This window comes from Colius striatus, chromosome 10, assembly GCF_028858725.1.
Source record: "Colius striatus isolate bColStr4 chromosome 10, bColStr4.1.hap1, whole genome shotgun sequence".
Lineage (NCBI taxonomy): Eukaryota > Metazoa > Chordata > Aves > Coliiformes > Coliidae > Colius > Colius striatus.
The window spans coordinates 7,799,335-7,811,349 of NC_084768.1; the positions used below are offsets into that span (position 1 = coordinate 7,799,335).

General features: G+C 52.8%; 1 protein-coding gene across 10 annotated transcripts in view; it reads left to right on the forward strand.

The window, feature by feature from the left end:
- Nucleotides 1-2,957: 2,957 nt before the first annotated feature.
- NFIA (nuclear factor I A) overlaps nucleotides 2,958-12,015 on the forward strand; it is a 246,063-nt gene continuing 237,005 nt past the window's right edge. For 9 of the 10 annotated variants that reach the window (XM_062003491.1, XM_062003494.1, XM_062003492.1 and 6 more), the window contains exons 1-2: nucleotides 3,085-3,200; nucleotides 8,953-9,484. In XM_062003491.1, the coding sequence (XP_061859475.1) occupies nucleotides 3,174-3,200; nucleotides 8,953-9,484 (559 nt within the window). In that variant the 5' untranslated portion in view covers nucleotides 3,085-3,173. Of the gene's footprint in view, nucleotides 3,201-8,952; nucleotides 9,485-12,015 lie in introns of all 10 variants that reach the window. The other variant, XM_062003501.1, reaches the window with a different exon arrangement.

The window sequence follows — 12,015 nt, forward strand, 5'->3', positions numbered from 1 at the left end:
AAGTTCCTCCCCCCGCCGAGGGCTTGCCTGGACCGGGGGGGGGCCCGCACTCGGGACTGGGGTGCAAAGTGGGGAGTGCGGCGCGGAGTGTGTGTGGTGCAAAGCGGGTAGGGGGGGTTGCTGGTGCCAGGTAACTGCCGGCGCAGCAAAGCTTCGCTGGTACAAAGCATGGGGGTTCCCTACGCTGGGGGCTTGCCCACGCAGGGGGGGTGGGTGTTATACGTGCAAGGAGGAGGGGGTTATCCGTGCAAGGGAGGGGGTTACTCGTGCAGAGAGGAGTTAGCTACCCATGCAAGGGGCGCTAGCTGCCCGCGGCACCCTCCGGCGCTCTCCCGCTGAGCAGAGCCCTGCCGAGGACCCCCGCGGCTGCGCTGGAGGGGGCTGAGGCCCGCAGCGGGGGCCGCCCATCCATGGGGGGGGGGGGGGGGGGGGGTGTGTTAGGGGATGTCCGTGAGCCTCGCCAGCCCCCCCTCCCCTCCGGTGCGGAGCTCCTATGCAAATCGCGGCGATTGCGGAAATAAGCGGGGGGGGGGGGGGGGGGGAGGGGAGGGGGCGCAGGAGGAGGAGGAGGAGGAGGAGGGGAAGGGGAGGAGGGAGGCGGGCGGGAGGTTGCCGAATCGCTCGCAACTTCTGCAAAGTCCCAGGCGCTGGGAGGCCGCTGGGCAGAGCGGGGAGCGGCGGCAGCGCCAGGCCACCCGTCCTCTGCCGGGGGGCGCCCCCGAACCGGAGGGCAAGAACCCAAACCCAGACACATAGCGGGAGGCGGCAATTGGCTGCGGCGTTTATTCTCTTCCGGGTTCCAACGGTTGCAAGTTTAACTATTTAGGAAAAAACTCCACAAAAACCTATAAAACCGCGGAAAGCCTGGCAGTGTCAGCAGCCGGTGCCCCCGGCCGCGGCCCGGGAAGTTTCCCCCGCGCCCGCTACCTGCCCCGGGCACGTGGCGCCTCCTAAACTTCTCTTTTTGTTGTTTTGGGTTTGCGTTGTTTTTTTTTCTTAACCCCGATTTCCCATCTCTTTGCCGAAGGCAGCAGCTATTGTGTGGGCAGGAGCTGTGCGGGGTCTGGGCGCGGAGTTTGCGCCAAATGTCCGCACCCGAGCTGCCGGGTTTTTTGTGTGTTTTTTCCCCTGGGATTTGGAGAAAACCGCTGAGCCTGACAGATTTCTACCCCCCCTTACACTTTCCTCGCTGCTCTCCGTCCCCGGGACCGCCCGTACGTGCGCGGCGACGGCTCCTCGTACGCGCCCGTCCCGAGCGCCCGCGGGCGCGCACAAAGAGCCGCGGGCAGGCGCGGGCGTGGCGGAGCGCGGCGGGGGCCAACCGGCGGGGCGGGGCGCGGTGACGTGCCGGCGCGCTGGCCAACGGGCGCGGGGGGTGGGAGCTGCGACGTTTGAACTCCCGCGGGGGGAGGGGAGCGGGGGGGTTTTTTTCCTCTTCTCTTTTTTTTTCGGGATTTTTTAATGTTTTTGCCTTTTCCGCCGAAGTTGGCGGCTCCCCGCGGGGACGGGGCCGCAGGCGGGGACGGAGAGTGGCGGAAACCTCCGGATTTAGCACCCAAAAAAAAAAAAGGAGGGGAGAAAGGGAGGGAAAAAAATTAATTAATTAACGTTTATTTTTTAAAGCGTGCTCAGCAAAACGCTGAGTCGGGGAAAAAGAACTCGCGCGCCCACCCCTTTAGCGCTGAAAAATACCGGTGTGTGTGGAGGAGAGAAGGTGCTTTCGCTTTCCCCCCACCCTCAGTTTTTTTGGGGGGAGGGGAGTTGGTTGTCCGCAGCTGCGGAGGGTCTGCGCTTGCCCGCGGCCCCTGCCTAGAGGGCGCAACCAGCCGTCCCGCGGCCAAAAGTCTCCCGAAAGGCGCCAAAAGTTACTTAATGCTGCAAACCGCAAAAGGCTGGGAACGGTGCAGCGCGGGGAGGGGGCGGGGAGGGGGGCGGCTGCGCGGAGGCGGAGGGGAGCGCCAAGTGTAACCCACCCCCCAGCACCATCACCCAACCCCCCCATCCCGCCACCTTGTAAGCAAGCTGCATGGGGAATCTTTCCACCGTGTGCACCCATGGATGGGATTTTTCCCTGTGCCCCCTTCGCCGCGCGGTGACTGCACGCAGGGACGCGGAGATTGCCCAAACTGCCTCCAGGATCAGTGGGAAACGCTATTATTTCCCAAAGAAGGGGGAGGGGGCCGGGGGAAACACATGGGACACCCTACGAGTCCCCATGAGCGGGCTGGAGAGCATCCAAACCCCAAACCCAAACGTTGCCTGTGCCAAAACAATACGCTCAAGAAGTGGCAGGAGGCGCGGGGGTATTTTTAATTTCAAGCGCTTTTACTGTTAAGGAATGATTTTATTAGTAAGGGGGGGCGGGTGGATGCGACGTGCAGACGAATTGATATGTTGCTATTTTTACTATTGTTATTGTTATTATTTTAAGTGAAATAAGCACCCCTGAGCATAAAGCGCTTGATTTAAAATGACAAGTGCCAAAGGGGATGGGGAAAGTTGTGAAGACAGCGCCGCTCCCCCCGTCACCTCCCCCCCCCCGCCTCTCCTCTCCGGCCAAGCGCCGAGCGGAGCCGCAACCATCGGGAAAAAGAAAAAGGGGAGAAAAAAAAACCCAACACCACCCTTCCCCCCAAAAAAAAACCCCAAACCCCAAAGTTGGAGGCGACTACCGCTGTCTTCTCCGCGGCTGGCCGCGCTGCGGGGCGGCGGGGCGGAGGGAGGCGGCGGCGCCGCAGCCCCCTCCCTCCCCGCCCCTCCCCGCCCCCGCGGGCGGGCGGGCGGGCGGCGCGGAGCGCAGCGCTGAGCGGGCGGCGCGGCGCAGAGTGGCGCGGAGGGGCGCGGAGCGGGGGGCGGCGGCGGTGGCGCAGGGGCGCGCAGCGTGTGCGCTATGCCTTTAACGGCGCGCGGGGCAGGCATGCCGAGCGCGTAGTGCGGGAAAGTCGAGGCGGGGTTAAAGTTCAGCTCATGGAGCGGCTCCGCGCTGGCTGCAGTTTGGCAGAGTTGGAAATGTGAAAGCAAGAAGCAGGCTCGGGGCTCCCCCTCCTCTCTCTCTCTCCTCTCTCTCTCTCTCTTTTTTCCCCTCCTCTCTCTCCCTCTCTCTCTCTCCCCCTCTCTCTCTCCCTCTCTCCCCGCACACGCACACCTCCAAACCGCAGCCCCCCGCAGCAGTCATGTATTCTCCGCTCTGTCTCACCCAGGTAAGCGGCTGCCGGGGCGCGATGGGGCCGGCGCTGCGGGGGGTGCGCGCCCGTGCGCGCCGGGAAAGGGGCAGAAACGCTGCTCGCCGAAACTAACTTTGTTGCCTTTCGCTTGCATCCCACCCCCCCCCCACACCCCCCCCCCCTCCCTTCCCGCACGGCCATTTGTGTCGGCACATGGCTAATGGCGCCTACTTATTAATGGTTTAATTAATAGAGGGGGGGGGCCCTGGTCGGGCGCGATGCTGCGGGACGCCCCGCACGGCCCCGCCGTGCTTGGTCATCCAAGATCGATGCCGCCCGCCGCCGCCGCGCCCCGCACCGCCGCTCCGCTTTGCGGCCCCGGGGCAGCGCTCCAGCCGCCGCTCGCCTCCTCCAGCCCCCGGCGCCGGGCACAACACGGCCCGCGCCCCCAGCCCGCCCCGCACTCCCCTGCTCGGGGTTACGCGGGCGGGATCGGCCTCGCTGGCTCCGCGCTTCCCTCACTCCTCCCCCCCACCGCTACTCTCCGGGTGCCGCGGCGCACCGTCCCCCGCACCTGGGCAGGCTCCCGCGGTGCGGCGCGGTACGGCCGTCCCTGCGCGGAGTGTCCCCCGCAACCGCACAGCCCCGCGGAGGCCGCCCTGCACGAGGACTGGGCCAGGGAGAGGTGGGGGTGGCGGGGACACCCGCAAACTTGTCCCGTTTGTGTGCGTCCCCTCACCCAGCGCGACCCTCCCGCCAGCGGATCGAGCCCCCGCGGAACTCGGCGCAACTTTTGCGTCCTCCCCACCTCTCCCACTCTCCCCCCTGCTTGCAGCGGGACGGGGGTGCGCGGGGGCGGGGAGAGGGAGTGAGTCGCCCCGCGATGCCCCCCAGTTGCGCGGCCGCGGAGCGCTGCCCGCCCCCCCCATTCCCCCGCGCCTGCTGCAGGACGCTAAATTACACACCTTCAATTAGCAGGATATAATGGTTTAACGAGGAAATGCTTTGTGGTGGACTCAAACCCCAGATTATTTCCTCCTGCAGGAGATTTTGACTACATTATTCTTATTAATTGAATTTGAATATTTTTTTTTCTCCCGGTGAGAAAGCCTCTCCAGGCTCTTTCCGTCGAGAAAAAGGCGAGGAAATGCAGAGCGAGGGGAAGCAGCCTTCCCAGGCAGCCCCAAGAGCCGCAAAAGTTTCATCCCCTTCCCTCACCGTGGTCCCACGCTCCTTTCCCTGGCCTCAGCCAAATTTCTGGGTGCCTGGTGAGGAGCAGCCAAGGCCGGCGGGGACACGAAACTCCAGCGGGCTTGAAAACCACACACTTGGTTAAAGGCAGGCGGATAACCAGGAGCGGAGGGAGTTTGCAGAGGACACGGGATGCAGCTCAGTGCCCTGCCTGACCAAAGTTTGTCCCTTTAATTCCAACTCTGAAAGATACCAGGTTTTGGTCAGTTGCACTTCTGCAGGAGGGCTGGCCGGGCGCTCGCAGTGTACCGCATCGCTTCGCAGCCGCACGTGTAGCTTCTGGGGTTCAGTAGGCCCACTTGCACGTTAAGGAGAGAAAAGAAATCTGTGGGCTGGTTGCTCCCCGGCCGGGTGTCCATCTCCCTCGCCTCCTTTTTTTTTTTTTCTTATTATTTTATTTTTTTTTTTAATTAGAAAAAAAAGAACAGGGAAGAGAAAACGCAGGCACTGTGCTCTTGCTCAGTTGAGAAAATTTCACATTCTTGTTGCACGTTTGGAAAAGTAATGCCAGGATTAGAGGCCTCCTGACAAACTCTTCCCTCCGAAGGATCAATTAGGTGATTCTGTCATTTTCTGTAGGAAAAGGGGGCGAGCCCTGAGCGATTGCAAGCAAGCTCCTATTTTTTCATTTCAGGAGCTTTTATTGATATGAGTTTTGTGACGGAGATTTTTTTTTCCTGTTTTTTTTTTTCTTCTCTTTTTTTTTTTTTTTAATGTATGTTAAGTTTTGGTTCATGTTTAAAGGGAAGGTTTTGAAAGTGAGTTAGAAAAGGAAAACAAACAGAAATCCCAGTTATGAGCGTATTTATCCAAGCCCTGGGACTTGAAATGTTATGAGCATTTTGTATCATCTGTTAGGAAAAAAAACCCCCTAAACATCGTTCCATTTACATATCTGCTGAAGATCTAGGAAATAGTTGGGGAACATATGCACATCTCTTCAAAGATTTACAAGCAAATGGATTGTAAAAATATTAACAAGGGTGGCTGTAGCTGGCTTAATTTCAAAAAGATCAGTGGTAATATATTGTTTCAAGAGACTCCTTTGCAGCGTTACATTATTGCAGGCGCCTTTGGGATGGGTTTGGGGGCTCTTTTGTTGTAGTTTGGGGTTGGCTTTTTGGGTTTTTTTAGACCTTTGTGAAGAGGAGAGGAGAATTTTGGTGGAAGCAATACTAAATAGGTGTCTGCTTAAAAACAGACTGTGCTCGGAAGAGCTGTATCCTCAAACTTTGGAGAGTGGTGCGGTTAAAAAAAAAAACCCTCTTACTTTTTACTCTCACTTTCCCAGCTTTCTGGCGCCTTTTATTTTTAGGTGACCCATCCAACACCGAGGGGGGAAAGCAAGCGTCTTTATCAAATACTTTGAAAGTTTCCCTTAAAGCTAACTTGGGGAAAGGCAAAGATCATCTCTTTTTTTTTTTTCTTTTCCCCAGCAGTTACTTAAAATGTTGGTATTTTGCAGCGAGGCTGCAGACAAGTCTGCACATCTGTTAGCACGCTTGCATTGACACATATCCAAAACTTTTTTTTTTGGAAGGGGGGGCCTATAATAACACCGAAATAAATAATTGTATTGTGCAGAAACTGCTCCCCCGCCCCCCAGCCCCGTCCTCGCTTCCAGCCCAATTTTGTTTGATCAGTCCCGAGTGCTTTTATTTCCACTTCGCCTTTGCTAATACCTCAAAGTGGGGCGATTTTTACGGAGCGGCATGTTTACCGAGACAGTTTGAAAGTTGGTCTGTTTATGAGTCATTAACCTTTTCTCTTCATACACCATTTTGAAAAGACACATTGGGTCTGATCGGGACGTGCACACCTCACGCACCGAGCAGCGGTGCTTTTCATTTACTTCACCCTTGACTTTACACCAAAAACCACCTTCTTTTTTTTTTTTTTTTTCTTTTTTCCCCCTCTTCTCCTGAAATCTTTTAAAGTGGAATTTGACTGTTGGGTTGGGTTTTTTTCCCCCCCCCTCGGTGTTGTTTTTACCTTCCCTTTCAGGTTCAGATCATAAGAAATCAGCTCTAGTGCAGGTTAAAGCGACTCTCACTTGGATGGTATCCAGCATCGAGCCAAAAAGGTCCCGAGCACATGAGATCAGGCAGGACAAAGCTCTGCTTAAAGCAGAAAAGTTTAAATATTTCAGGATGTACCCGGACGTGTTTAGAAACTGGAAGCGCTCCCCTGGCTCATTGTGGGGCTGTCGAGCCTCTGCTGTGTGTACCTTCGCAGATAAACTTCCACTTGACAAAAGGCCTTTTTTCCTTGACTCTCCCCGAGTAGGGAAGGGGAAGGACAGGAGGGATCAGAAGAGAGGCTTTATTATTTTTAATAGCTCGTAGGGACCTGTAGTTTTTAGATTTTTATTATTTTTCTTTGCTCCCCCTTTTCTCACCCCCCCTGCCCCGACCCAAGAGCTGTTTCTGGTGGGTGAGAGCAGCTCCATGTGCTGGGATTGTGCCTCCTCTCACTTTTTTTTTGAATCTGCCGACTGCAAACTTGCAGCAATTATTATTTTAGTATTTTTTAAAACTTTATTGAAATTTGAAACGATGATCTTTTCCAGGATGGGGGGGGGAGGGCTGTGTGAGAGAGGAATGTGCCAATCATTGGAGTGATTTATTTCATTTTACCTGCTTCGTATTGTAATAATCATTCGTAGCACTTGTGCTTGCTGCCGCTCTGTTGTGCTGTAGCGAAATACACTGTGTTGGTTTTGGTACTTTTCTAACAACCTACATTTAAAACAAAAATAAACGCTGTGATGTTACCTCTAGATTTAAGTATTTACAATTCAGGGGCCGCTCAGTATAAGTGCAAGGAAAGCTGTTGGGAAGTCAGCAGAAGGTCTTGAATTACGACAGGGTTTTGCTGATAGATATTTGCACGGCTGATTTCTCAAATTTTTTCCTAATTTTTCAGAAGGAAAAAGCAGGTTAAGATAAGATGTTGAAAGGAAGTCAGACGTCTGTTTTAACAATGTTTGCATGAAATCATTTGAGTAGGAAACGTACTCCATGGGATAATTAAAAAAAAATAATTAAAAAGTTAGTTAATCTGAAAAATCCCCAAAGTTGTCTTCCAACGGTAGGCAGCGAGTGACTTTTACCATGCTGGGGAAAACCTTGCACGAATGACTTTATTTTTCCCCTCCTGGAGGGCCCAATCCTGGGAAAAAGAGGCACTCAGCCCCTGGAAGCAGGGATGTCCCCAGCACGCCGTGCTGGATCAGGCCCCCACAGGCTGTGTATGTTTCCACGAGCAGCCTGGAGTTTGGTCATTTATTTATTCAGAGAAAAACAAGGAGCGTGGCCCCAGTATATTATTATATGTTTTGATCTCTTCGGCTGATTTATGTAGTACGTTTTGAGGATACGTATGTGTGTATATATAACTTATTTTTCTTTCACCAATATTGAGGCTGGGGTCTCTCTTGCATTTCTTTAATTGTCAGCATAATTCTTACCATGGTTATTTTTGTGACACGGAAGAGGGATGATCTTTAACTCATCGTTACACAAAGCAAGCAGTGTCTCTCGATGGCCAAACTAACTTTCCAAGTAGGACGTTTCTTTTGAAATATGTGAAAATACGACACGAGGTGTAAAGGAAAAAAATACCCCAACAATTCTTTGCGTACTCGCTCAAATCGCATTAAGGTTTTTCTCTGACTGCGTTTTTCAGCTTTTTCCCCTTTTCTTTTTGTTTTATAGAAAGACTCACGGTTTGACTCATCCCTATATGTCCCAATATCAGACTTTATTATTTTTTCTTTCTTTTTGACTAAATGCAAACAATACTTATTTTATATTAAAAAAAAAAAAAAACAACAGAATTGCAGGCCTTGCTTCCTGTGGGATTTCAGCGCTGACGGTTGTTGGGCACACGGGATAAATCACCCGCGTTACTTTCAGCTCCCCTCACCATTTAGGAAACGGAGAGAAAACCACCCTTCATTGTATTTGTATATGCAGCTCTGTTGGCGTTTTGCTATACTGCCTGCTTCTATTTCCAGATATATCTTAGGGAAAGTTTTACTATACTTTAGACTTCCCCATACAAACATTGATTGGCATCCAAATGTTTAGGATTTGCCAAATTGGCGGGCATAACGCTGGCTACACCGCAAGCAGCGGGGTCAGGGAGAGAGCAAAGGGAGATACGCGCTCCGTAAGTGGACTCAAAGCGGGGTTTTTAGCTTTTAACTCATTCTACCTGTGTCTGGAAAGGGGTTTGGGGTTTGAGGAAAGGGCCCCACCGTTGCACCATGTCCGCCCACGTGCCCGTTTGAAGTTGGGCCCCGTTTTTGGGGAGCGGAGGTTTGGGACCGGCGTGAGGTGAAGCGAGGCTGCGGCGGCTGTGGGGCCGGGGTCTGTCAGTGAGGGATACTGGTCCTGCAGCCTGTAAAATGTATAAGCACCTTCCTCATTCTCACCACCCCGGCGAGCCTTCGTGCCTCGCGAAAAGACCCTGTTTCTGGAGGCTTTTTGTTGATGGTTTTGGTGACATCGACCCTTCTCTGTAACTTTTTCAGGATGAATTTCATCCCTTCATCGAAGCACTTCTGCCTCATGTCCGAGCGTTTGCGTACACGTGGTTCAACCTGCAAGCCCGAAAAAGAAAATACTTCAAAAAACACGAAAAACGCATGTCAAAAGAGGAAGAGAGAGCCGTGAAGGACGAACTGCTAAGTGAAAAACCCGAGGTAAAGCAAAAATGGGCATCCAGACTTCTGGCAAAGCTCCGGAAAGATATCAGGCCTGAATTTCGGGAGGATTTTGTTCTCACAGTCACAGGAAAAAAGCCTCCGTGTTGCGTTCTTTCCAATCCAGACCAGAAGGGCAAGATGAGAAGAATTGACTGCCTTCGCCAGGCAGATAAGGTCTGGAGGTTGGACCTTGTTATGGTGATTTTATTTAAAGGTATTCCGCTCGAAAGTACTGATGGCGAGCGCCTTGTAAAGTCCCCACAGTGCTCTAACCCCGGGCTGTGCGTACAGCCCCACCATATAGGAGTTTCTGTTAAGGAACTCGATTTATATTTGGCATACTTTGTGCACGCAGCAGGTAAGTGTCTTTCTATACCACCTTCTCCAACTTTTTATCGGTTTATCTCTGTGCCGGGTGCCGTGCCCTGGCGGCAGCTGCATGAGCTGGGGAGGGAGCAGGGGACGCCGCTTATCGTCCTCCCGGGGTGGTGGGGATTGTGCCAAAACTCCCCCTCCTTTTTCTTTTTTTTTTTTCTTTATTTATTTAATGGGCTTTTAAGGTGTAGTCACGTAAAAGTGGCTCTCGTTTCCCCGGGGTTAATGGCGTTTTGGGCATCCTTCACAGGTGTTATCCTAAACGTTGTCCTAGGAGGGATCACAGCTGGACATGGCTTCATTTGTCCTGATCTGAGGGGAAACCAGAGAGTTTTTTAATTTGAAAAACAAAAAAAAAGTTTTTAAAAAAGTTTGTATCTGTTAAGAACAAAATAGTCTGAGAGGAATAGAGGTGCCTGAGGCCCGTGAGTCGGGAGTACCAGGTATCCTCACCCCACGGTGATGGGATGGGGAGTGTAAATCCCGCAGGACTGGGCTCGGAGGAAAAGGAGAAGACAGTCCCTAGAGAGCAAACTTAGTCGTCACGTCTGAGCAGCCACAAAAGAAACCCCCCAGTAATCCTATGGGGAAAAGGAGGCACCGAAACCCCCCCATGAAATATCACAATCTGTACAACTGAGCAGGTCTTGAAACAAATTCCTAGTTTGAGAACGTTGTGTTTAGGTTGGGAGTCTGAGATGCTTTTTGCGTGTGATTGAAAATCTTGGGATCCCTGCCTCTGGCGCGGAGTACACTGTGCCCGCAGAGTGGCTCGGTTTGCTCAGAGGATGTGTAGTGTGTTGACTGGATAAAATAATATGCTATTGTAGTTCTCCTGAGTGATTACATTGCAGAAAAATGTGTGCGTGTGAAGCGCTAGGCCTCGGTTTTCACGTATGGTATGCATAGGTCCCTCTGAGTTTCAGCCTGACTTGCAAGTTGAGGGGCTGGACAGACTGGGGGAACAAAAAGAGGAGCAGAGGAGAGAGGAATCGATTTAGTGAAATACGCTTCTCTATAAATATGTATCAGGGAGAGAACTGAGCGAAATGTCAGCGCTGGGAGCCCGTGTTTCCAATTCCACCTTCTTATGGAGGGTCTCGCAGAAAGTTTTGTCTCCCCCAAAGTTCTCCTGCGCTGAGTCCCTGCAGCGGTTGTTGCGATAGGCGGTGTTGCCGCTGTGATTTTTACGGGTATGTTCCCTGCTCGGAAATAACTTTCAAGTATCCTCGTGGCATTTCCTTACAGATAAGCTGTGAAATTTGCTTTGCACTTCAGTGCGATGTGGTAAATCATATTGAACGTTTATGGCGAAGGGGAGGTAGGCAAATACTGTGCAAAATTATTTATTTACTCTGCGATATATTACGGGCCGTGGTTGAGGAAGGATTATCGGTTAATGGCCAACCGAGGGGAGATTGGCGCTGGGACCTTTTAGATCCTCTCCTGTTCCATCATCGACCCCGAGGGGACCAGGGACTCGCTTCGCTTTTGTCTGCCTCAGTTTCCTCCTGCACACGTTGGATCAGGGTGATAAAGCGCTTCGGTATCCACGGCTGGAAAGCGCTACACGTGCTGCTGTATGGCGCGTGGGATTTCATTATTTAGATTTGTATACGCTGTGGTGCCGGGAAATACTGGTATTGCATCTGCTAAGTGAAAGGCAGCCTTTAGCGGAGCGCTAAAGTTATAAAACCAACAGTCTTGGTTTAGCCCACGTGTAGGGTCTCGAGAGTGTAGGATGAAGGGGGAAAAAAAGGGCCAAACTCACCGTAGCTTGAAGGGATCCTCTACCCCTTACAATGGTTGGGCAACAGACGTTGTGGAAGTTCAGCATTGTGACTGGGGATATAGTTACCAGCACGCTGTTGGCAACCAGTAGCCTCGATAGCAAACTCTTATTTATTTCTGCCTTCGCCGTCAACAGGCAGCAATTGCACTAATTGTGGTTGGGAGAAGGCGCTGGCGACAGAGTCCGAGCGCGGGGCCGAGGCCGGTGTGGGTTTCGGGGTGGGCTCTGCGGCTGTGTGTGCGCAGCACCGCGCCGGCGCAGCCCTGGGCGCTGCGCGCTCTAGGCCGTTGTTTGCTGATCGCACGCGTCGCATTGTGCTCTCAATGCAGTAGCGTGCGCTGGCGTATTCCCCGATAAACCTCGCCGGGGAAGGGGGGCACAAAATCATTTTTTCTGGAGGGAGCACAGCGTGGTCACCCTCTGCGTGGCTTCACGGAGGTGTACCGAAAGCCTCGCATATGGGCTACCTTTTTCTCCCCCTCCCTTTTTTTTTGCCTTTTTCCTCTTATTTTCTTCCCCCCTCCGATGCTATCCCAGCAGTCTTTGTTACACCTGAACATTGGCCAAGTTGACAGCCATTGGTTCCCGCAGACCCGCAGTAATGGCAGCTTGTGCCGGGTGCGCAACAGGAAAATTACAAAAGGCAAAAAAACCCCCATATTAAGGGTTCTTTGTCTCAAACTCTCCCAGACCTCGCTCCCCCCATGTATGAACCACTTGTT